The sequence below is a fragment of the Sander vitreus genome, chromosome 5 (genome assembly GCF_031162955.1).
Source record: "Sander vitreus isolate 19-12246 chromosome 5, sanVit1, whole genome shotgun sequence".
Classification (NCBI taxonomy): Eukaryota; Metazoa; Chordata; class Actinopteri; order Perciformes; family Percidae; genus Sander; species Sander vitreus.
Window position 1 is genome coordinate 2788689 of NC_135859.1, and position 24264 is coordinate 2812952.

The 24264-nt window shown below is 42.0% G+C and overlaps 1 protein-coding gene across 6 annotated transcripts in view; it reads left to right on the forward strand.

The window, feature by feature from the left end:
- Positions 1-24264, forward strand: part of arvcfb (ARVCF delta catenin family member b) — a 138799-nt gene that overhangs the window by 59698 nt on the left and 54837 nt on the right. For all 6 annotated transcript variants that reach the window (XM_078250046.1, XM_078250047.1, XM_078250051.1 and 3 more), the window contains one exon: positions 12881-13064. In XM_078250046.1, the coding sequence (XP_078106172.1) occupies positions 12881-13064 (184 nt within the window). The remainder of the gene's footprint in view (positions 1-12880; positions 13065-24264) is intronic.

Consider the following 24264-nt stretch of genomic DNA (forward strand, 5'->3'; position numbering starts at 1 on the left):
CCTTGACCCGGTAAATGTCAACTGGGGAATACAGTGTGTGTGTGTGTGTGTGTGTGTGTGTGTGTGTGTGTGTGTGTGTGTGTGTGTGAGACACTAATGCGATTGGACAACATGGTGAGGGGTCCTTGTAATGGACAGACAGAGCTTTGTCATGTGGTTCATGATACACACTGAGCACGAAAATAACGTGTGTGTGTGTGTGTGTGTGTGTGTGTGTCTTTCCAAGTGCTCAACTAATCCCCAACATGATTGGTTTGACATGACACACTTTGGCTGGTATGCATGCGCGCTTTACCATCGGAGAATGTTTTCAGTGCAAAAAAAAGTGTGAAAAAAGGGGAACCACTTGAAAGTAAGGTACTTGACCTTTTGTGAACCCACCAAGTGTAAAATACAGTATATTTACCACCACAAGACATGAAAGGGGTTACTTTTGGGCTAAATTCACATTTTAGGGAAGGAAAAGTTTTAAAGCTGGGCCTTGGCAGCTGTACATGTTTTTTTTAACTGGATGTCATGCTCATGTGATGATCTGCAAGGCTGCCTAAAGAAGGAATGTCAATATTGCCGGCTTCAATCCAGAGGTGTTGATAGTGATACCAGTCCTAAAAAACATGCTTGTTGAACTGTAGTGTGTGTGTGTGTGTGTGTGTGTGTGTGTGTGTGTGTGTGTGTGTGTGGCTTTCCTTTGCTGTGACAGAGATGTCGCGGTGAGCGATGACTGTGCCGCAGCACAAATGATTGCCTTTACAGCACAGTGTTGCTCCCCATCATAGCTAAAAATAACCCTGCACCACAAGACAAGGAGGACAGAATGGAGGGAGGCTTTTAAAAAAAAAAAAGGCTCCTCTTTCCCTCTCTCACTCATTATTCACCCTCCCTCGTTCAATCAAATTTTTTCTCTCCATTCATTATCTACACCCTCACTGATTCTCTCTCTCTTGCTCTCTCTCTCTCCCCCCCTATAGTCTCTCTCTCTTTCTCTCCCTCTCTGTCTCCAGCTTTAGGTTTCCATTGCCAGTGCTCTGGCCCCAGTGAAAACAGGCCAGTCACAATGCAAGCTCAGCTTACAGCCTCAGCCCATGTGGCTAGAATTGGCCGTGTGTTTTTCTACAATTAAATATGGGTTATAAATATAGGCCCCTTTTCTAAGTCCATGAGTTTTAAGAGTTTCACTGTTGGAGTTTGTGTGCTGTCCCTGTAAAACCACAGAGAGCTCTGTTTTCTGCAGGGGGAAACGGGTGACGTGGAACGAACCAAGTGGTTTTATTTTCCAACACACAACAAAGAAGGACCAGTCGTTCATATTTTTAGAGCTGTGTACCATTCAGAGTAATTCTATTTTTCCTCCCGGTAGGCTCTGGGCTGTTTGTGCCCTCCAGCAATTCTCTCTCTGGAAATGTAGATTATTAAGCGGATTTGTCTCCTGTTTATCCTGCAGGAGATGTCTGAGTTTTGTTGACTGCACTTAGGCAGGTGCTTACTGCTCGCCTTTGTCGTTTGAATGAAAAATGCATATAGCCTGAAAGCTAGAAGATTTTGTGGTGTTTTTGTGAGTTTAAAATAATATATACGGCACGATTTAGAGGATGGTTTGGTCTAGAGAACCTACATGTTTTTCTTAGTGCATTTCAGTTTTAACACCAGAGCCTCAGAGAACTGAAACATTACACAGGGCCCTAATGATCACCTGTGGGGTTCAAGCAACCAACAAACAAGAATTAGTTTTTGATTATTAATAAAAATTCTCTTAAACCTGCATGAATTGATTTTTTTTACCACTTGGGGGCAGCACAATAAGCTGTAAACACAGCATTGTGATATTACCACGTGATAACGTTATAATGGCTAATGTGCTAACAGCTGCCTATTTAAACATGCAGCAGATACGGATCAACATTAGAATTTATTTTAAGTCGAGTGTTTGTGGCTACCCATTATCTTTAGGCTCTCTTTGGGTCTTCAACAATTCCTGTGGGTAATATCTGGCTCCTTTTAGCTGCGATATGCACCACTGTGTTCACCAGCTAGTCGCTAACTTTGTTTGTTTGGTGCACAGCAGGTAGTGCAAGTAAAACAAAAACAATGAGCTGGAAGACAATAAAATGCTCTGAATAGCTGTGGGGAACTGTCGGATGGTAATTCTTTGTGGGGTTGTTACTACCAGCGCAAGGGACGGACTGGGATCAAAAAACGGCCCGGTTTTTAATTAGGAACTCTGCCTTCCGAGTGAATCCTTCCACGCACCACGCTGCAGTACAATCTTGAATATTTGTGGCTGCATGCATAAAACAACTTATCAAAATTAACCAAAGACAAATTATGAGTAGTGGCCCGTAGGGGTCCATAGGGGCTAACCCTTCTGGCATTTCCCCAAATTCCAGATGGCCAGTCCGTCACTGACCAGCGCCCCCTTTCACATTACACAGTCATTTTCTCTTTAGTGCTGATTTAAGCAGAATGTGTGTATTAGAGCCTGAAACCCGTAATACTGCCAGTGTTATTATTGGCACGAGCACTGTAGCTCTCATTGATAACTTCAGAAAATGTACATTTTTACAGCAGTAGAAAAACAATTTTGAGAGTTTAATTGTGCTTTGGTACTATAGTGGTGAAAATGTTCCATCACCTCCTATAGTAGAAGTATATAGTAGAAGTCATTTTGGCATGTCATAGCAGGAAATGCACAGGTGTGATTAATTGCATTAATTAATATTGGCTGCATTCTATTTATGTGCCCCAATTCCTGACCTCTGATATTTTTCATCCCTTGCTCACTTGAGCGGCTTACTGAGACCCGTGGTGGGACTTACAGTAGCCATCGTAAGTGTTATTAGTTACACCTGTGCTTTTCCTGCTACGGCGACTCCAAATGTCTGCTGAGAAAAAGGTCCATCAGTACAGTAAGTCTCAAGGCAGAAGCAGGAAATGCATGCAATTTTTACACTTTGAATCAAACATGACCAAAATAAACCCAAAACAAGACACACAGTTGGTCACATTTTATTATTTGACCCTGAACGACTCCCAACACAGGGGCAGCAAACACACGTTTGCTTTTAAATCAGCTGTTGGACAGTGAAGGACACTGAAAGGCAGTGGTTGCTGTACTGTATTTATATCTAATCAGGAGTACACTGGAATCTGGAGAATACAAATTGAATTAGCAGTTATGGTCTCTGTAATCTTACACATGCATGCGATGCTGCATTAGAAATGATCCAAATCAAAGTGTTAGCACAGATAGCTGGTGTAGCACTCACTGATCAACGAGTCTTCAGTAAGTATGTGATCAAACCAACTGCATCGTATCCATCAAGCTCTAGGTGCCTGACACTAACTGGGCTTATTGGATTTTTTAAAAACAGGACCGTTACAGTATGGCTCAGTATGCTGGCCCAACACACTTGTAGGGCTGTGCAATTCATCAAAATGTAATCGTGATTATGATTTCGGCTCCCAATGATCACAAAAACAGAATAATCGCGAAAAACAATTATTTAGCTCATTACGTTTTGCAAGTAAACTCTTATTTTCTCTTGTGTTCTGAATGAAAAATCAAGTTTAAATAGGAAAAGTATTAAGGCAAATTTCACAGTTGTATGTGTATGTATTTTACTGTTGATTTATTTAACTTCTTCCACTGTTTTTTAAGTTCAATAATTGCAACATCTTTCCAGAAGTCAACGAGTAATCGTGTTAAATTATCGTGATTTCAATATTGACAGAAATAATCGTGATTATATTTTTTCACATAATCGAGCAGCCCTACACACTTTCAACATTTATACGCTGTGTTCCCTTCATGTGTGTTATATAGGACACACACACACACACAAATATATATATATACACACACACACACATACACTTAGGTGGGAATAGTGAAGTCATTTCCGAGAAGGGCAACATACCTGAGGTTCCCCACTGTGAACTCACAACTTGCTGAGTTCATCATTGGCGTGTGTGTGTGTGTGTGTGTGTGCGCTCGTGCGCATATTGCACAATTCGCCTAGCCCTTCCTACCTCATTTCATTAGCTGCTTCCTTGGGATCGACCTCAGCGCCCTGCCTGATGGTCCCTCTCAAATACATGTGCGCACACATAAATCTTCCATTTCTCTTATTTTAGTGGACGTTTGCCATAGCAGACAACAGACTGAGTCCACTTACTGAGGCCTCCTCCTCTTCCTTATTTAGCCCTGAGAGTGTGATGGATGGCATAGGGGGTGAGGAGGAGAAGGACAGGAGGAAGGAGGAGGAGGAGGAGGAGGAGAAGCGTAATGGGCTGAACTAAATTAATAGCCCTGCGAGAAGAGCAACATGCCTGCCAGTGCTGTCTGGAGAATTTAATTAGCCGTAGTCTCTGCTCCAGTCCCATTCCCAGTCTCTCCAGCCCTCCCATCCAGGTATCGGAGAGAGGGGGGTGTAAAGGAAAAAGACGGAATAAATAGAGAAAGGTAAGGTAGAGGTAACGTTTGGTTAATACTCAGCTCACAACTCTTTGCTCCCGTCTTGTCATTTCCTTTACAAATACAAAGACACAGTTTGGATGTAAGCATTGTTGGGGCATGTCAAGTTATTACAAATCAAAACCGTCTACTTGTGGCAATAAATGATTGAAGAGGCAGGTAATAATGTTCAACTTTCCCTGTAGCTCGATTGGATTAAGACAAAGGAAACAGAGGTGAATCACAGGTTTATGGGAAAACGCAAGCATAGCTGAAGATTGTTGCTACATATCAGATCAGATACATGTCAGATTCTTCATAAGCCTTTCCTACACATTTTCTTCTTCAAGGAAATGGAAGCATAGCATATACAAACTTTCTCCAAAGTCTTTGGAGATGTGGATGAATGTGTTCTATTTACAGGAATATATCACAACATATTTGACTTGTTTCACATATAATATTATGCTTTCCTTCACCACCAACTCAACCAGACTCTCTAGAATTTTTCTCAGCAGTTAAACATCATTAATAAACCAGAAAGGAATAACATTTGTAGATCTTGAAAGCAGTTTGACTTACAGTAGTTATCGAAGGTCATGGTAAAGTCTTATATTAGTAAAAGTTTTATATTCTAGCCCTGCTGGGAATCCTGACTTTAGTTAGATAACAAACTTGGGTGAACTTAATGATGTTGTAGATTACACTATTCGTTACTAAGTAGTCTCTCATTGCCAGACCTTCCTCTAAAGAGCTGCGGAGGAGGGTCTGGTTAGTCCACACAGCATTCCAGGATGGGAGGAAAACGTGCTCTGGTTTATTGGCATTTCTTTAAACCAATCACGATCGTCTTGGGCTACGCTAAGCGCTGTACGGCGCGACGGTGCTTCTGCAAAATAGTCTCAGGAAGGAACTTGTTTTGGTGGAACATGTGTACGTTCAAAAGTTGTTTTAGTCGTGCAAGAGAAAACTCAGATTGGACAGATAGTCTAGCTAGCTGTCTGTTCAACATAAGTTACCACAGCGATTGAACCCGGTAACAAGTGATCCACCTTCGTGATACAGAAAACCCTGGGTTGAACCTGAAGTTACCTCGTTAACGCCAAATCTTGCTTCGTAGTACAGGCCTCTGATGCTCTAGGCTACGCCCAACAGTTGGTGGCATAACAAGTTGTTATGCCAAACGCCAATATAACAGAAGAAGATCACGCATAGACAGTGAAGCACATGAACGCTGGCAGTCGGAAAAACAACATAATCACGGGGGCGTTCCCTGATATTCCCAGGTGGCATGAATGGACCAAAACAAAACGGAGGCTAGCTCGCCTCTCCCTCCTCCTCATCCCGTCCCCTCCCCCTCCCTTCCGCACACTAACCCCTCAACCCCCACCCCCAAATCCTTCTTGTCAGTTATTGGCTGGAACACTGTTTGTTATGTTTGGTGGTGCAGGTTGGCCAGTTTGTTTTTGTTGGCGTTTGTGGAGCCTGGGCTGTCTACAGAGACCGCGTTTTTTTACAGTGTGTTCAGGGGACAGGCAGCTAGCGGATAGTGAGGAGATGTTTGCTGTATGTGACATGTGATTGTAGCCTAAAAAACGTGCGACATTGCTTAGAGCACCTTTAAGTAAATGTAACGCAGCAGCAGCAGTTTAGAGGCATGTTTCATTTGCAGCATGTTACAGAAATAAAATGAAAGTTTATCAATTCCCAAGCAGCTCTGCACCTCTTTCACTGGGGATCATTGACAGTGTGTCATTATTTTAAACTGTTGGCTGCTGTTTATCTGATTTGTGACTCCACAGTTTGAATGTTTTGAGGGGCCACATATTTGACAGCTGCCATTCCTATCTGTCAGGAGGACAGTAATCTAACAAATCCTAACACCGTCTAGATAGTCCAGAACACAGCATAGATAGTCAAGGTGTAAAAGGCGCCGTTGTCATCACAATTGCACGGTATCTGCCTGAGACTGCATGACATCCCCAGCCCACCTTGCTCTGACAAGCTGACAGGGGGACAGCAAATAGCCCAAACCTGATACAGAGTCACTGGCCTGAAACAGTGGCAGGACGCGGGGTGGAGATCGTCACTTCCACGGCACTCTGTCATCTTAACTAACATTGTGTCTGTGGGCTGTACGGCTGTCGTACTTGATGGATCACAGCCACCCCCATGCCTTTTCCTCCCCTCTGGCATATGTGGTTAGTGTGGAGGAGCAGACTGATTCTGAGCTGAGCAGTGTTTCAGCTGGAATACTGGAGGTGATGGAGAACAGCCACGGGAAGAGGGAGAGGAGAAAGTTTACATGGTTGGTGGTATGTTTTGCATCAAGACTCAGGTATCTCTCTTCACTTTGAAGTACCGAGTGTATGAGCCTGTTTGTTTTTGCAATATTTTTATTTAATTTTTTGCTTATGCACACAACAAGTCAAAGATAGATGCTGGTATATTGTACGTTTTATATGCAGAAATACTGTTCTAACCATGTTGGATGTTGTGCTGTTAAACTTGTTTTGTGATGTAAAACAACACTCAACATGCAGGCTGTAAATTACAGGCATCCTGCACCATTAAAGGTATAGTAAGTGATGTTAATCCAATAGAGTTTTTGTCAAATTCAGTGACTATCTCCTCACGGTCACATAGCTTTCTATTTTCTGTTCTTAAACATTTTTTTTGGTGTTAATACACAGCCCTGGCTGTGTAAATGAAAAACAACCAGAAAGGAGTGCAAGAGCCACAAAACACTATTCCAGCCAATCAGCAACAGGCACCGTCAGTTGATGGTAGGGGGCGGGTGTATCAGCGGCAGTTGGTACCCGAGAGTAGGGGGCGTTGAGTTGAGCTGAGTCGTTTTGGCGTACGTTACGGTTAACTTTAGGCAACAAAAACTGAGTGTTATGTGGCACCGGCAGTTAAGTTTGGTACCAAAACAACTTGTTAAGTTTAGGAAAAATACCGTGGTTTGGATCAAAACACTCCCAAGGATGTGGCCGGGTTGGTTCAGTGGGTACAGCAGGCGCACATATATTTAGAGGTTTATGCCTTGACGCAGAGGTCCAGGGTTCGACTCTGACCTGTGACGATTTCCTGCATGTCTTCCCCCCTCTCTCTCCTTTCTCACCTAGCTGTCCATTAAAGGCGGAAAAGCCCCCCAAAAAATAAATAAATAAAAATAACACTTTTTCCGGGGTGAAAGTCTTCTGTTTTCCCCTGGAAAGCGAACTCCGCACCCAGCTTGAACGTGCTGTATTTTATGACAGTTCTTTAAGTGATAAATGGAAAGCATTTTGTGCTGATCTGAAAATGGATCCAATCTGGGACTCAAAACCGTGATCCGATCCGAACCGTTAGTTTTGTGATCCGTGGTACCCCTACACTGGGGGGTTGAAGAAAATAACAAGACACCACAAAATGGGACATTTAAGTGAATCTCCCACCGTCACACAACCCTGCAGCGAATCGCCTGATCGCTTGCTTTGGTCTGAACACACCCTCAAGCTCACATTGCTCCTTGTGTGTTGACTGCATGTTGAATGTTTCTTGTCACAAGTAAAGCTGATGCTAATGACACAACGACAGAGTTAATCAAGCTGTCAGCCTGGCAGGCAGGCACGAATGCTAGCATGGCTGTCATCATACCAGAGTACACACACAGACCACAAGAGAGCATATGTGTTGTTAATGTGATTCATACCTGGATGCTGATACTTCCTCTCCTACGCTGGCATGCATGTGGTTGAAATAAGTGACAAAGTTGACCCTGTAAAAATGAGTGTGGAGAAAATAAGACCAAACAACAAAATAAGATTATGTTTGTTCCCTTCAGTTTTTTAATAAGGCTTCCTTGCTATTTTTGACCTAAACATCACAACTTGTTAACTTTTTTTTATTTAGATTTCACTGTGTTGGGTCATTCATTAGCTATCAACTCCTAATTCTCATTGGCTGTCTCACTCCTGCGCACATGCAGATATGTTTAGATGCATGTGCTAATACTACAAAGTTTAAAGATCCCCCTCCACCCTCCAAAATGTGTTTTTCTTATGTTCATGTCCCCAAAAATATTTGAACCTTACACTGTACTGACTTGTATCTGTGCAAAGTTTGGCACTAGAGAGGTGTTTTCACGTTTCTCTACTGGAATGTCTGTGCACTTCCCTAAAAATCTGAGATTCAAAGGTACACCAGGCACAGATTCCAAAGGCAATCATTGTTTAAAATGCAAAGGCTGGAAAAAAGAAATTTGAACCCCCCAGCGCAGAGCCAAATGTCAGTACAGAGAACGAACACACACTGTAGCATTGTAGCTGTCAGCCACTGCCAGTTACAGCTAACAAACAACATAAAGAAACAGAAGATTACCAATCTGATATCTCTGCTAGTCGCCTCCTCTGAGTCTGGGTCTGACTGCTGTGGAGTGCGAGGGCAGATCCAGAATTTTTACTTTAACCCTTGTGTTGTCCTCGGGTAAAATTTGACCCATTTTCAAAGTTTTTTATGTCAGAAATATCGGTTTCTTCAACCAAAATTGCCCCATAATAACCTGGATGCATGGATGTACTGTATGTTGTATGGAACCCATACAACGTTCTTCGCAGGTAAAATTAATGATTACTTTCTTTGCATTTTGGGTGTTTAATTCAATTTTATAGCATTTAAAAAAAAAAAAACAATGTTTAAATGGCTTTCAATACAGTATCAACTTTGACAGGTACCTGTCTGTGATCCACTCAAAATCATCTGATCTTAACTATTAGTCCAAATAATTCATAATGTCTGCTTTGTTTTAACTAAAAAGAAATGGGTGTAATGTCATATAAATTAGGTTTATTTAAAATGAAATAAGTGACAAAAACGTTGTAAAATAAGCGCCAAAGGCATCGGAAAAAGTGTCGAAAAAAGCACAAAAAATTCTATTTTTGACCCGGAGGGACAACGAGTTCATGGTTGATGGGAAGACACAAGAGTTAAAGGTGGAGAGTATTTTTCACATTTGACTTTAAAACGTGTCTGGAGGGGGACTTGCATAGTGGGCTAAGACATATGTCTTAGCTAACAAGTGAAACACTGTGATAAAGGTAGAAGTACACAAGGGCTGTGTATTGGCAAGAATTTGGCGATGCGATAAGTATCACGATACATGGATCACGATTGAATATATTGCAATATATTTTGATACTGTGCGTAAGGCGACGTATTGGGATTTTTATAAAGTATAATTTTAGAAAAACTAATATTTAAAAAAAGACATGATGTTCATAAAAGTCAAAGAAGTTTACTTTAGGTAAACAATTCAGTACACAGAAAATCAAACTGCCAGTTTGAGATTGTGGTTCCCAGGTTCTTAGTGAGCTAATGTTTATATTCTAAAGTAGGCCAAAGTTCAGCCATAGCTACGTTGTTAGCTTCTAGCAAAAAGTCAGGCACTGCTAGGCACTGTTAGGCAAGGACACTAGTGGTGTGTCTCAGCATAGCCGTCTAGCGGTAGGTGTCTCAAGCAATACTCACACAGTGTACTTTATTTTGTTTGACGGAAATCAGTGGAGGCAGGAAATGTCGAAAGGTAGAACCATCTATAGCTTGAACTACGATAAAATGTGAACCATCCTGACGACCCACTGACTCAACACACAGACACACGTAGGTTGACCCATGGGTAGGTCTAGGTAAATAACAATATGCACAATGGCAGAAAACAATGTCTTCAATCAGAGCTTCTATTATGCTGATGGAAGAACATTTGATGTTTCAGTAACACCTCAGCTTGTTTTCGTCCTAGTTTAACGTACCATGAAAGTGCTAAAAAAAAGAAAATCAATTTTTGAATTTGTAGAGGTATGAAATTTACAGTGAACGCATGAAGCACAAAATTAAACCAGCCTTCATTTAACAATGTAATTACCTGAACATCGATTGTTTAGGGCTTAGGGGACATTTTGACCTGAAATACCCCCCCCTCTCAGACAATGTTTTACTCTCAGGACATATTCTGCTCCCAACCACCTCTGTTAATTAGGTGGATAGTTTGAGGTAGAGTGCGATGCTGTTGATGGTCATACAAGGCCTGGGTCTATAGGGATCTATAAGGAGTACATTTAGTCAAATTACAGCAGATCATCCACACTGTCCATGTTAAATGTTTAACATGGACATTTATGGGACTATTTCCAGTCCCATAAATAGATTTGTTAAGCCCACAGGATTATATAAAGTTGTTTTGAGGCTTTGGTGTTTGTTCAATATTTTGTATCCCACTTAGGATTTGTGTGTGAAAGCGGCCCAGAGTGGAGCCCCACCTCAGCTTACACATGTAATAGCTTCCCAGTAAGATACTGGTAGCCTGGTAGTCTCTGACGCACAGGAAGCCAGTCTAGTCACCAACTCTAACCACAGGGGGAATGGACTTTTTTTTTTGAACTTGGTTATATAATGTGGTTACTATAGAGATGTGACGGAGAGGGGCTTAAGTGGCAAAGGTCATGTGCTGCATTCAAACTCAAAAGATCACAAGAACCCAGTATGCGGATTAGTCTAATGAGTTCTTTTCCTTTTGCGATGTCTTAGTGAAGGAAACCAGTTTTCTCCAGACACAACCACACCAGAAGGACTGGATCTATTTTTAGCTCGGGCCTGTCGGCCAAGACTTTTTTTTTCTTTTCTTCCTGTGTGCAGAGAGCATGATTTAACAGAGGACATATTGACCATCTGGGAAATGTACAGAACAGGGTTTGGCCGATTCTTTCTGCTCTGCTAATGGCCTGTTATTGCGGGGCAACAGGGAATCACAGTGCATCTATACATGCAGTCATGCACAGTGCACGTGTCTTTGAGCTCTTCTGCGCGTGTGCGAATGTGTGTTTGTTTAAACTTAAGGCGCTAGCTCCCGGTTGTTGTTTGTTTTTTTGGACTAAAGGTTTTCAAACTGTGAGACGTGGAAGATTGATGAGAGGCAAATAAACTGTGAGGTGAAAGGGACAGGAGCATGCCGGTGTTCTAAAAAACAACAAGGTTGGTTATTGTAGTTTGGCCCGCTGATTTGGACCGTTCACCAACACAGCCAGCAGTCCCAGGCAGCAGCAGTAGCTGTTAAACACAGCTCACGGAGCAAATTAAGGGACTTAAAATCATAACTCCAATCAAATCTGAACACACAGACTGGATACTTGTATTTTTTAGATTCAATAGGGCTTACACTTTGAGAATAAATGTACATAAATCGGCTTAGAAATCAAAGAAAAGAGGCTCCTTATATCTCCAGAACTTCCTGATAAACATTATGATTTAAATTGTTCTTGAGTATCAGAGTAATCCAGTGATCATTGTGTACATCCCAAACTAATTTGGCATACTTTTAATGGTGGTAATAGTGTCAGACTTTGTATACCCCTACTTTGAACTAACAGATCTCCAGATCAGAATGTCAGCCTAATGCCTGAATGTAAAAAGTGAAAAGAAAGAGGGCGATAAGTGATGAGAGACCTGGGGGATGGGTTCATATAAACAGAAACTCAGGCCCGGTCATCCATGGGCTTCAAAGTTTCTTTCTTCTTTTTCCGCCTCGCTCCAGATCTTCCATGTGTCTGAGTGAAAACCCATCAGATGCTGACGCTCAAACGCAGCATTTTATTTTGTGGGGTTGGCTGCCTGGCTATCCTGCCAACAAAAAGTCCCTTTCTCTGCTTTGTCTGCCTGCCTGCCTGCCTCTCTTTTGCGAGACCTCAGGATGCACATACCCAGCTCAATTTAGTTTAGAAGTATACAATAGGCTTCAGGTAGGTTAAGGTAAACAGAAAATGCTCTTTCTCCTGCTTGGATTGGCAGAAAAATATAGGTGATGGATACACACACGTACACATCTGTGTGCTGTTTGCTAAAGTAGTTAATTTCCATTGAATAAGTGGTATAGTATGCCATTAGTGATACTGCATTAGTAGAGAAATAACATAAAGCACCGTAAGGTTACTGTAACCTCACTATTCCTTTAGCAATATTATGAGAATATTATAGAAACTTCTTAGTAATATACAGGTCTATAGATGGCTTCAATAAACTCAGTATTGATTACAACATAGTAATAGTCAGCTAAGCCTCATGGGAGAATAATAAAACTATTAGTGTTTTTTAATACAGTGCAATATGGCCAGTTGATATCATGATGGGCTACTGAAAACCAATTCTCTTTTAATATGTCTTTCAAATGTGGTGTACTGCCAATCTAGATGTGGTTTCGATTGCAAAATTGAGTGTGTTTGGCTGCTGTACAGCTGTCCTATGTATTTTGCAACACTTTACTGTACACATTCTCTCTATCTCTTCTCCTGTCTCCTTCTCTTATTCCTCATCTATCCTCCCTATTTCTCCTCATAATCCCCCTTGATGTGTCCTGTAATTTCTCTGGTCTCCTCCTCTCTCCTCTGCTTGCTGCAGGAACCTTGTGGAACCTGTCGTCCTATGAACCCCTGAAGATGGTGATCATCAACCACGGCCTGCAGACCCTGACCAACGAGGTCATCATCCCCCACTCGGGGTGGGAGCACGAGCCAAACGAGGACTCGAAGCCCCGCGACGCCGAGTGGACCACCGTCTTTAAGAACACCTCCGGCTGCCTCAGGTAGGGTTAGGCCATTTGTACTAATGTAGTTGCGTTGTAACTGAATTGAGAGAAGTACATCATTTTACAAGAGTTTGATTACATTTTGTTTCAGTTCAAGTCCCATGAACTAAAATGCTGTTTCAGTGGCTTGTCCACAGAATTTAATTGTGGTAAAAACTATTTATTTATTTTTTTGTGGCCGGGTTAGCTCAGTTGGTAGAACAGGCGCACATATATAGAGGTTTACTCCTCGACGCAGCGGCCGCGGGTTCGACTCCGACCTGCGGCCCTTTGCTGCATGTCATTCCCCCTCTCTCTCCCCTTTTATGTCTTCATCTGTCCTATAGAAATAAAGGCCTAAAATGCCCGAAAAAGGTTTTTTATACAGAGGTTTACAGAGGTTTTTGTACAGAGGTATCAAGGTTTGGAGATATATCAGCATTAAAAAAAATAACACAGTTGTCAAACCTTTTTTTTTTTTTCTTCCAAATCTTGAATATAAAATGATTACAAAAATGTTGTAGTCGAGTCAGACAGACAGACAGACAACAGAATCCGAGCTAAAGGGATTAGTCAATTAAAAGAGTTGATTGAGAGGAAATTGAGATCTGCATCTATTTTGATAATTTGTTAATCATTTCGGTCATTTTTCAAGCAAAAATACCAAACATTTGCTGGTTCCACCTTCTCACATGTGAGGATCAGATGCTTTTCTTTGTCGTATGTGATAGTGAACTGTATACAGTATTTTGGGGGGTTTGGGACTCATGATTGGATAAACAAGCAATTTGAAGATTTCACCTTGGGCTCTGGGAAATAAAAATTTACATTTTATAGCTAAATTGTTTAAAGTGTTCATATTATGCTTTTTGGCTTTTTCCCCCTTTCCTTCATTGTGTTATATTTATCTTTTTTGTGCATGTTAAAGGTTTCCAAAGTGAAAAAGCCCAAAGTCCCCCCCAAAGGGACTTACCATCTCCAACAGAAAACACTGTTCACAAACTGCTCCAAACAGCTCTATTGTAGTCCAGCCTTTACTTCAGAGACAAACGTGGTCACTTTGGAACACACGTTATAATGCTCGCCTAGCTGCTAGCGTGGCACGCCCTCATACTCTGCTTCTGACTGGCGAGTAGTCCTTACCTAGGTACTGTCAGGGCACGCCCTCATACTCTGCTTCTGACTGGCTAGTAGTCCTTACCTAGGTACTGTCAGGACACGCCCTCATACTCTGCTTCTGACTGGCTAGTAGTCCTTACCTAGGTACTGTCAGGGCACGCCCTCATACTCTGATTCTGACTGGCTAGTAGTCCTTACCTAGGTACTGTCAGGGCACGCCCTCATACTCTGCTTCTGACTGGCTAGTAGTCCTTACCTAGGTACTGTCAGGGCACGCCCTCATACTCTGCTTCTGACTGGCTAGTAGTCCTTACCTAGGTACTGTCAGGGCACGCCCTCATACTCTGCTTCTGACTGGCTAGTAGTCCCTTACCTAGGTACTGTCAGGGCACGCCCTCATACTCTGCTTCTGACTGGCTAGTAGTCCTTACCTAGGTACTGTCAGGGCACGCCCTCATACTCTGCTTCTGACTGGCTAGTAGTCCTTACCTAGGTACTGTCAGGGCACGCCCTCATACTCTGCTTCTGACTGGCTAGTAGTCCTTACCTAGGTACTGTCAGGGCACACCCTCATACTCTGCTTCTGACTGGCTAGTAGTCCTTACCTAGGTACTGTCAGGGCACGCCCTCATACTCTGCTTCTGACTGGCTAGTAGTCCTTACCTAGGTACTGTCAGGACACGCCCTCATACTCTGCTTCTGACTGGCTAGTAGTCCTTACCTAGGTACTGTCAGGGGCACGCCCTCATACTCTGCTTCTGACTGGCTAGTAGTCCTTACCTAGGTACTGTCAGGGCACGCCCTCATACTCTGCTTCTGACTGGCTAGTAGTCCTTACCTAGGTACTGTCAGGGCACGCCCTCATACTCTGCTTCTGACTGGCTAGTAGTCCTTACCTAGGTACTGCACATGTGCGACTCCCAACAAAGATGGAACAGAAGTGAGATGTCTCACTCTGTAGCTAAAACAGAGAGCTCAACACACAGGGTGAAAAGAGGAGCTGCAGCAATGTGCAGTACAACAAAAATATGGTGTTTTTTGAAAATTAAACCATGTAAACCTATTCTGATATAACCTCTAAATACAATTATCAACCTGAAAATGAGCATAATATGAGCACTTTAATCAATTAATTAACAGAGATCTGTAGATTAAGCGATCCTCTGATAATAAGTCTAAAGTGGTAATTGCACCAAAACGCTTTAACACATGCTGAACATTTAGAATGGAAGCTGTCTTTTGATGCTCAGGCAGGTTGAAAGCTTTTGGACATAACTAGTTTTAAATCAGGAAAGACACAAAGACATTAGGTCAAATTGTGGTGACAGAGGGTCAGATTTATTCAGGTTAAAATCAGTTTGGGTTTACAGCATGTGGACACATTTTAGAGATCGTCCTGGATTTTATAAAGGGGGGACCCTAAACACGCCGACGGCCTTGAACGTTTGTTTTTCCTCAGTTGCCAGTTGTAGCTGGGGACAGGTGTGACGTATATTAGACTACATATGTGCTCTTGTTGGCCCTGGGCCAGGGTCAGGTTTAACTACAAGAATTTATGATATGGCAGATGCTGTGTTCTTCTGTCTGTATAGATGTGAAATGCTGGATGTCTGTCTGCAGGAGGATTGCTGGGTGACTTTAGGAAAACACGGGTACAGTTACGGCTGGGTATCAAACTCTTTTTACGCACCGACCGAATTACCTCCTTAGTATCGAGTATTGAAAAATGCTTCGTCGTTCAATACCAAATTTCAATACCTAAGGGGACAATCTCATTAGCGACATTGAGCTAATTAGCATGCAGCATGCATCTACCAATATCTAATAATGTCTGTGATTGGCTGTCTTACATTACACGTCGTAGAGACGCGCAGGAAAAACGTTACGCTACGCCAGAGACAGGGCTCACGTAGAAGGAGCTGAAAAATAAATAAAAAAAAGATTTATGCCGTAATGTGTAATGTTGTAATTTCTTTTTGTTAAAATAGATTTTATAAAATTGGTATCAAAGTCACATTATCGGTAGCGGTATTGACCCAGCCCTAGGTACAGTACAGTGTGGTGTCACTTATGAAGATGTCTATCTACTGCATTATGGGAATTAGTTTGTAAATGTTTCTCTATTTGCATCTTGTCGTATCTTCGTAATATAGGCTGGGTAACTTTGTTACAACTCCACCTGAGGCCAATGAGTAGCATTACCTGCAAACTAAACGAGCTACAATTCAATAACCACACAAATGAAGTCAGTCTAACGCTTATTAAGGCTGAGAGAAGATACATTGAGCCCACAGTACGAATAAGTTGCCTCATGACAACAAGTCAGTAGGATTTTTTAATTTTTATTGCACTCTTTCTATTTGTTGGTAAGAAAAAGGGCATGCAGACATCAGTATTAACTGGGATCAAAAACATTTTGACTTTTGAACGAGTATGTCATTAATCTTCACATATGAGCTAAAGTTTTTCCCATCACTGAACTGGGAAGTCACACTGCTCTGCTGTTTCCAGTGAAACCTTGAGGTGTTCTTAGGTCAGTCATCCAAAATGGTGTTAACTTCTCCATTTCCACACAGTGACATAAGTGACAAACCTCACTGCTGACCCTGTCTGCTCCATGCGTTATGATGAAGTGAAGGTCTGATTTAGTCCTCGGGGGCTCTTGTCTAGATAATAGCTTGAATGTGCCCTTACCTAAACCACTTACATACACATACTGTGGAAGAAGACATAACAATAGTTCTGGTCTCCATGCTTTTTGCAGTCACAGTGCTCTCGGCCGATATAACAAAGCTATAGGATGATTGCTTGGCTTGAACCAGTTTATCAGCAGGAACCTCACTAAAAGGTGTTGAATCCCATACCTTTTAATTACATTACCTTTACCTTTGATCTGTGGTCGAACAATGTCCACAGTAATGTACAAAACATGTATAAGGTGTCAAACAGGGTTATAACCACTCTGGTGTTTCAAACACCAAAATAACACATTAACGTCTTTCTCCTATTTAGTTTGTAGCAAAAATAGGAATTTATTTCTTGGGTTCCCATTGACATATCTTTCTATTTCTGTTCAGTAGATCGGCATAGAAATCAGCAACTATTTTAATAACGATTACGTCATTTTTCAAGTAGAAATAGACATTCCGTGGTTCCTGCTTAAGATTTTTTTAAGGATTAGCTGTTTTTGTTGTCCTACACGACAGTAGACTGAATCACTTTGGGGTTTAAACGGGCAATTTGAAGATGTCAGCTTGGGTTTTTAGAAAATTGCAATGGGGATTTTTATTTAAATTGCTTTGTGACATTTTATCCATGAAATGATTAATCAATTAATCGAGAAAACGAGTTGCAGATGAACCGATAATGAAAAGAATTGTGAGTTGCAGCTCCACATCAGTTATCTAAAACAGAGATCTTCAACAGGGGGTCCGGGACCCTTAGGGGGTCCTTAGAGTTACTGCAAGGGGGCCACCAAATTATTGTTAATGTTTTGAAAGTGTCCAAGAAAATGTAAATGTGTTAACATGAATCCAACATATTATTAGCAAATATGATTCAGCCTATTTGTGAAAAAGAAAACCTTGATGATAAGCGTACTGGCCTATAGGTAAGGTAGTCACTAAAATAGCCATCCACAGATACAGTTTCATCCTAAGGATTCACTGTGCCACATGTATGATTAACATTAAAGGTGCACTATGAGTTCCTGCATGACGTTACTTCTGTTGAAGTTCCAAGTAAATTCAAAACAAAACAGAGCGAGCTCGCCCCTCCCCCCATGTTTCCGTAACTGTCATGACTATCTGACTAACTGTCACTAACCCCCACCCCCTCCCCCAACCATCTTGTCGGTGATTGGCTGGAGTGGTTGGTTGTATTTTGGTGCACAGCCTGTGCCCCTAGTGTTTGTTTACGACCCCTGTGTTGTCTCCCGAGACCGGGCTGTTTCACGGTGTGTTCAGGGGGCAGGCAGCTAGCGGATCAAGGAGAGATGCCTACGATTTGACACAAAAATGAAATCGCGCTGAAACCGTGCACCTTTAAAACATAATTTATAAACTCATGCCAGCAATTTTTATTTATAAAAGCATAGTATTCTATGCAAAAAAAGGTATGTATTAAGGCTTTAGGCCGCCCTACATGTTATTGTAAGCTCAGTTTAATATGAAACTTAATTTTTATACAATTTAATAACATGTTTGCGATGTAGTAGGGGTTCCCTGTTCCGTCTCTCTTTCAGTTAAGGGGTCCTTGGCTTAAAACTCGTTAAAGACCCCTGCTCTAAAAGCTTCCATGTTTTCAAAAATAATGCACTCTGCACATTTTGCGTAGAAGAGCGTCAGCTGAATACCTGATATTCAAATTGGCTGCAATTTAAGTGCCAGGCAAAAATCGAGAGTACCTCAGAAACGGCAAAACATCAGTGAAACAACCTCTCTGCCTCGGCCTGTAAATGCTGTCATCAAGTGAGGATGACAACTTGAGTGCAGCGATCTTGAATTCCTGTTATTATCTCCAAGTATCTCCTCTTATCTACCTTCCCTGCTAAATCTGTCATTGTTGGCGTCAAATGCAGAATGACAGACTGTAGTACGTTAAGAAAGACAGAGAGTGTGTATGTGGGTTATCGCACCTCACGTCTGGCTGTGCTGTTCTCCTCCTGGGTCGGCCATGCCCGTCTAGACTGTAATCCAGGGCAGAGCGTCTTCTGGAGTAGACGCTGTGGCGTGCTGGTTGACATCCAGAACAATATAACATCCAAATCCGGCTTAGACAGAAAGTACCAGAATGTATTTTCACACATTATTGCTCAGCATCGGACGCTTTCCAGCTAGTTTTCTCTGGCTGTAGAAAACTGTGGAAATTTGCTTATAATTATTACAACATTTTCTACTGAGTTGAAGAGCAGCATTAACGAACCAACAGGGAATAAAATAAAAAGCGCTCTGATATAACTGAGGAAAGTTGAAGAGAAGTCATGGAATTATTGATCAGCGCCACAGTGGGAACCCTGCTCTCACTGCCTCTTACTGTGTCTCATTGTCTTCCTTATGATGTCTTTCATCATCTGTCTTTCCTTTTTGTGTGTGCATGTACTGTATGTTCTTCACCGTCTTCCCAAACACTATATCCAAACCTCATCACCCCTGATGTCACATGTCTTACCGCTGGCACATACCACATTATCTCCCCTGCGCGCTCACTTCCTCGACCCAAGATGCAGCCACTGCTGACGGAGAATACGTCTCCATGGCAACTGTGGACCAAGTCCACAGTTGCCTAGACGCAGGGTTTATGGGGAGAAGTGCTGATGCCAGGGAGAATCTGTTTGCTCACGCCAACAGAGATGCAGCTTACACCTCAATAAAGCCGGGTGATAGTTTTATTATAATAGCCTCCTCTGTTGATAGGAGCAAGCTTATTTACAGTGTTTATGCTGTGGGCTCAGTGAAGGGCAGACTGTGTGTGTGTGTGTGTGTGTGTGTGTGTGTGTAAGTAAGTGTTTAGTTTTTGTTGGGGGTTGTGTATCAAGAGCTGGTTCTGAATTAGAACTGGTCCCTGTACAAGAATGGGAGTAAAAATGCTTTTCATTTCTACAATCAGCTGCTGTGCATCAGTGTTTATGATACAGTATGTCAGATTGGAGGTATGATTTACTAATGTGTGATTTTAACCAAAAACAAAGGATGATTCAGGTACATTTAATCACAAAATAAATATAATTGAATGTGAGGAGAAGTGATGACAAACGTCTTATGACGTTTATAAGCGTTACCTTGAGCTGGGTATAAGAATGCAGAATGCAATGTCACAAACCGGGCCAAACTCATACGTGTCACCAACATTGCTGCCAAATTAATCGTGTTTCCCACACTCTCAGATCTCAATTTGAAGGCCATCACACGCATCACAAACACAATAGCACAGGACAACACACACACCCACTCAACAGCCACTTCACCATTCTGCCCTCTGAACGCAGGTACAGGACCCTGAGGTGCAAGGGAGATCGCTTTGGCAAAAGCCTGCCGTCTGCAGCCATAGCAGCCCTAAACAAGAGGCTGAGATAAATCACTGCCACTTTGTCTGTTACCTGTCTGTGTTATTCCCCTGCATGTCATTCTGTTATGTTTGTACTTTTGTTTTTATCTAAGCGTACTGCGTCCATAACGTACGGTTTGTGACAAAGAATTTCCCCTTGGGGACAATGAAGTCTAAAGTCATAAGAATCACATTACACACAAGTTAGGACATCCAACTAAATGTCACTTGTGCATGTCAAGATGGAGAGTGTTTATAAATCATCGCTGGTCTTGTGCTTTTCGACCGTGTTTCCCAAAATGAAAAAAGCCAATTAGAGCTTTATAGACAGTAGAGGTGTTGAAATTAATCAAATAATCGATGCATTGAATCGTGGACGTGGACGATGCTGCATCGATAATCAGCCGGGCCATAATCGATTATTTCTGTTTACAATTTAATGCTGAACAACAAGCCTTTTTCATGGCAGGCATTTGGAATTGTTGTAGTAGAAGTACAGGCGTTACTAACATTAACAATGGCTCTGTTCTATTCAAGTGTCCCAGTAAGCTGTGACAGAGTGACAGCATTCACACTGTCAGGACTCTGAAACTGATGCAGCTAAATGGCATTCCGACATCATTCATTTTATCGTTTACACCTGTGCTTTTCCTAGCGTGACGTGTCAAAATGTGTGGTGAATGATGTGAAACATGTCTATGATGTGAGTTTGTAGCATTAGCTATTTTCTTACTCCGATAATAAAAGAAGATTGGATTAGGTGAATGATGTTCCATAAGATAAAACATAAAGGATACCCAACCCTAGGGTACACACATGGTCCTGCAGTGTTGCCGTTGACCTTGCAGGGCATTAGCTGAGATCAGCCATGTCTCCATCCATCTCCGTCAGTCCCCATACATCTTACTCCAGTCTATTTGTCCCAGCTGCTCTATTGTCCTCTGTTGGCCACATGACTCTGAGCCACCTTCACACCCTCACAGATCCCGGTGACAGGCACAGACACAGACAGACATACAAATTCAAAGCTACTTATTCTTTTAGCCTCTGATAATAAAATAGTCCTCACAACTGTCACTGGTCCAGACATAATGAGAGCAGAAAACAGCCCAATTTGTGAAATGTGAAATGCCACATAAAAACGCTATACAACTACAGTGTGATGGCTTGAATACATTTAAATTGGGAGCCTTTTCAAAATGGCATGGTCCATTGTGGTGCCCCTTTTTCTTCCTGTCAGGACGAATGCTGAGAGCACAGAACATTGAAAACCGGCAATGCCCGAAAAGCTTCTTTTTTTTTTTTTTTTCAGAGCTTAATATTTCCTAAAATATCTTGTGTCTTCACAGAGAAATATAGTTTGTCGATTTCTGCACTTGGTTGTCATAAAAGAGAATGCAGTTGTTTCTCTTAAAACTTCAGTATCGTTGTATTGTGGTATATGTAAACTTAATTTTGCCAGTGATATCAAGAGCAGAAAATCTGCTGTTGAAGGAGCAAAGATTTGTTTTTTGCCTTAGCCAAACAATTCTTAAATGGTTCTAGACCTGAAAATGTTAGGGGCTGAATGGGAAAACGACACACCCATGGACATTCTACATACTGCCTCTTCTTAACTACTGTTAGTCAGTGGATTTATTATTACTATTATGAGATTTAGTCATGATTTGTGGTAGGGCTGCACAATTAATCAAATATTAATCGTAATGACGATTTTGGCTTCCAACAAGTAAATGAACATGCTCGACTGCATTGATCGATATTGACATTAAAATGCGTGCTCCGTCCATAGAAAACTCCACTGCGTATCAAATCAAGCGCTTCCTAAACTAACAGCATGCCTGTGGAAGGCCAGCCGGTGGCATTACGCACGGCCATTCACTGTTAAAAATGACAACAGGTTGGTGTCTGGAGACCTCTACACACATCAGAGTGATCTGTTATAACTCAACTCTGGAGCCAACATTGGTGACATGATCCATCGTGGTTGCTGGTTGTCATAGGAATGCAATACTCTTACAAGCATGTGCATTTTTCTGTTTTCATCATTTTAATTTTAAAATTTTAAGGTTGATGTGTGTGCATGTTATGCTGATGGACATCACTGTGAAGGTGTGCCATGGTTTAAAAATGTTGATCTATCTGGAGAAGGGATACTGTTTTACAAATCCAAGGTGGACTGCTTCTTTCAAAAAGCATTGTGGTTACCACATCTAATCATTAATTAACAGAGGCCTTGCTGTCTGATTGCTTAGATTAGAAAGTTACTCACATTGGGATACTGTGCAGTGAGACAACACCAGATGGTAACTCCCAGATAGATCACAATCACCAGCACTTACAGCCATTAACCCCCACTAAATATTACACCACCAGATAACCTGTCCAGTGACAACAGCACCTTCCCACACCGTCTCCACTGACAGATGCACCCGTCCATAAACCTTGTACAAAGACAACTGCTCCCCGAAAGACTCCTGGAAATGAAACAGCTGACAATAAAACTCTACTGTCTGTCTGCCCTGAAACACACTCCTGTCTAATAAATCCGAGGCAGCCGCTCCTCTGGATCCATTTACAGGGGAGGTGGTGACCATTTTCTGACAGCTGAAAATGGATGGGTTTTAGTTTATGAGCGGGTCCAGATGGCCCGTGCTGTCTTCCTGGTCTATACCAAAGATCAGTTCTAATTAGCACTAACTATCTACACTTCACAGACAAATGGCAGAGATACTCATAGACTGGCCAAGAAGATGACAAGGTGTGATGTGGTTTTGTGTATGGAGTTCTGCTCATGGTCAGGGGTTAAAGTGGGCCGGAACGATCCGGAACAGCGTTCCGGCACCTTCGATAAACAAGTTCATTAATCTAAATGGCAGTTTCATATATCAGTGTTTCCCGTTAGTTTAAAAGAACGCCAAATATCCATTCCAGTGTTTCCTCTATTCTCTCTCAGCAGCGCGCACCGTGAGTCCATGCACAATTGTCTGTGGTGAGTTCACGCGCCTGTAAAAATAGCAGGACAGTCACGTACTATCAGTTAAAGTCAGCTGAACAGGTGAAGATCACGTTGTCGGTAGCCTACCGGTTTAGCTGAGCTGAACCAGAGAATATTCGGTTGAAACAGATCAGTGATGCTGTTCCGCCCTCATTGTTCTCCGTGAAGTTAGCTGGAAGTGAATGTAGCTTCGGTGTGTTTTAATGTGGACTGACTGCGTCAGACTCCATTTAAAAATAGCCTTTGCAATGTGGTAACTAAGAGGTAATTTGGCCTTGTGTGCTCTGATTAATTCGTCATGCAATTATCACATCATAATTTAGTTTTAATGAAAACTCAACTCCTGGCTTGTTTTGGAAGAAGGAAATAACAAGAGTAACAGGTTACCTATAGCTGTATAAGTGAGTTTTCTTTAAGTGCTGTGTAGTGGATAGAGACTTTATTAAAGTAGCCTGCTGTAGTAGGAGTAGTGTTAAATTCAAATTTGAGAATGGAATTTTGGTAACCCCTGCTCATGGTGTAGGCCCATTCTGACTTGTAAAAGAATAAATAGTAATCACAGAAGGATGATTCTAATATAATCCAAACAGAGCAAATATCATCATTTTGTTAAACAGAAACATCATACGTATAGCAGTGTTGGATGTGATATGTGTTTCCGTCCACACAGCACTCCAGCTCTGCTTACCTCTGCAAGGCTGCCATTCTTCCCCAGTACTAACTGGGGGTCGGCTAATGGGATTATGTGGGTTGGAAGCCCTCATAAATGAAGTCCCTGGTGAGGAGCACGGAGCCCCAGCTATCTCTTAACCCTCTTTAAAGCCTCGCCTTTCACACTCAGTCAGACAGCCACACTAAGACTGCACCAGCTCTGCTGCTCTGTGCTCAGGGCACTGGCTGATGTAACAAGGATGGCATTTCCCTTTGTAGCAAAAATGAAATTTAAATTCATTTAAATTCAGGCTTTTTTTATATTGTACTATTGAGGCAGACAGGGAGAATAAAGGCCACGGGTCACAAGGTTGGGTTAGACCGTTATTGGGCTTTTATAATCGT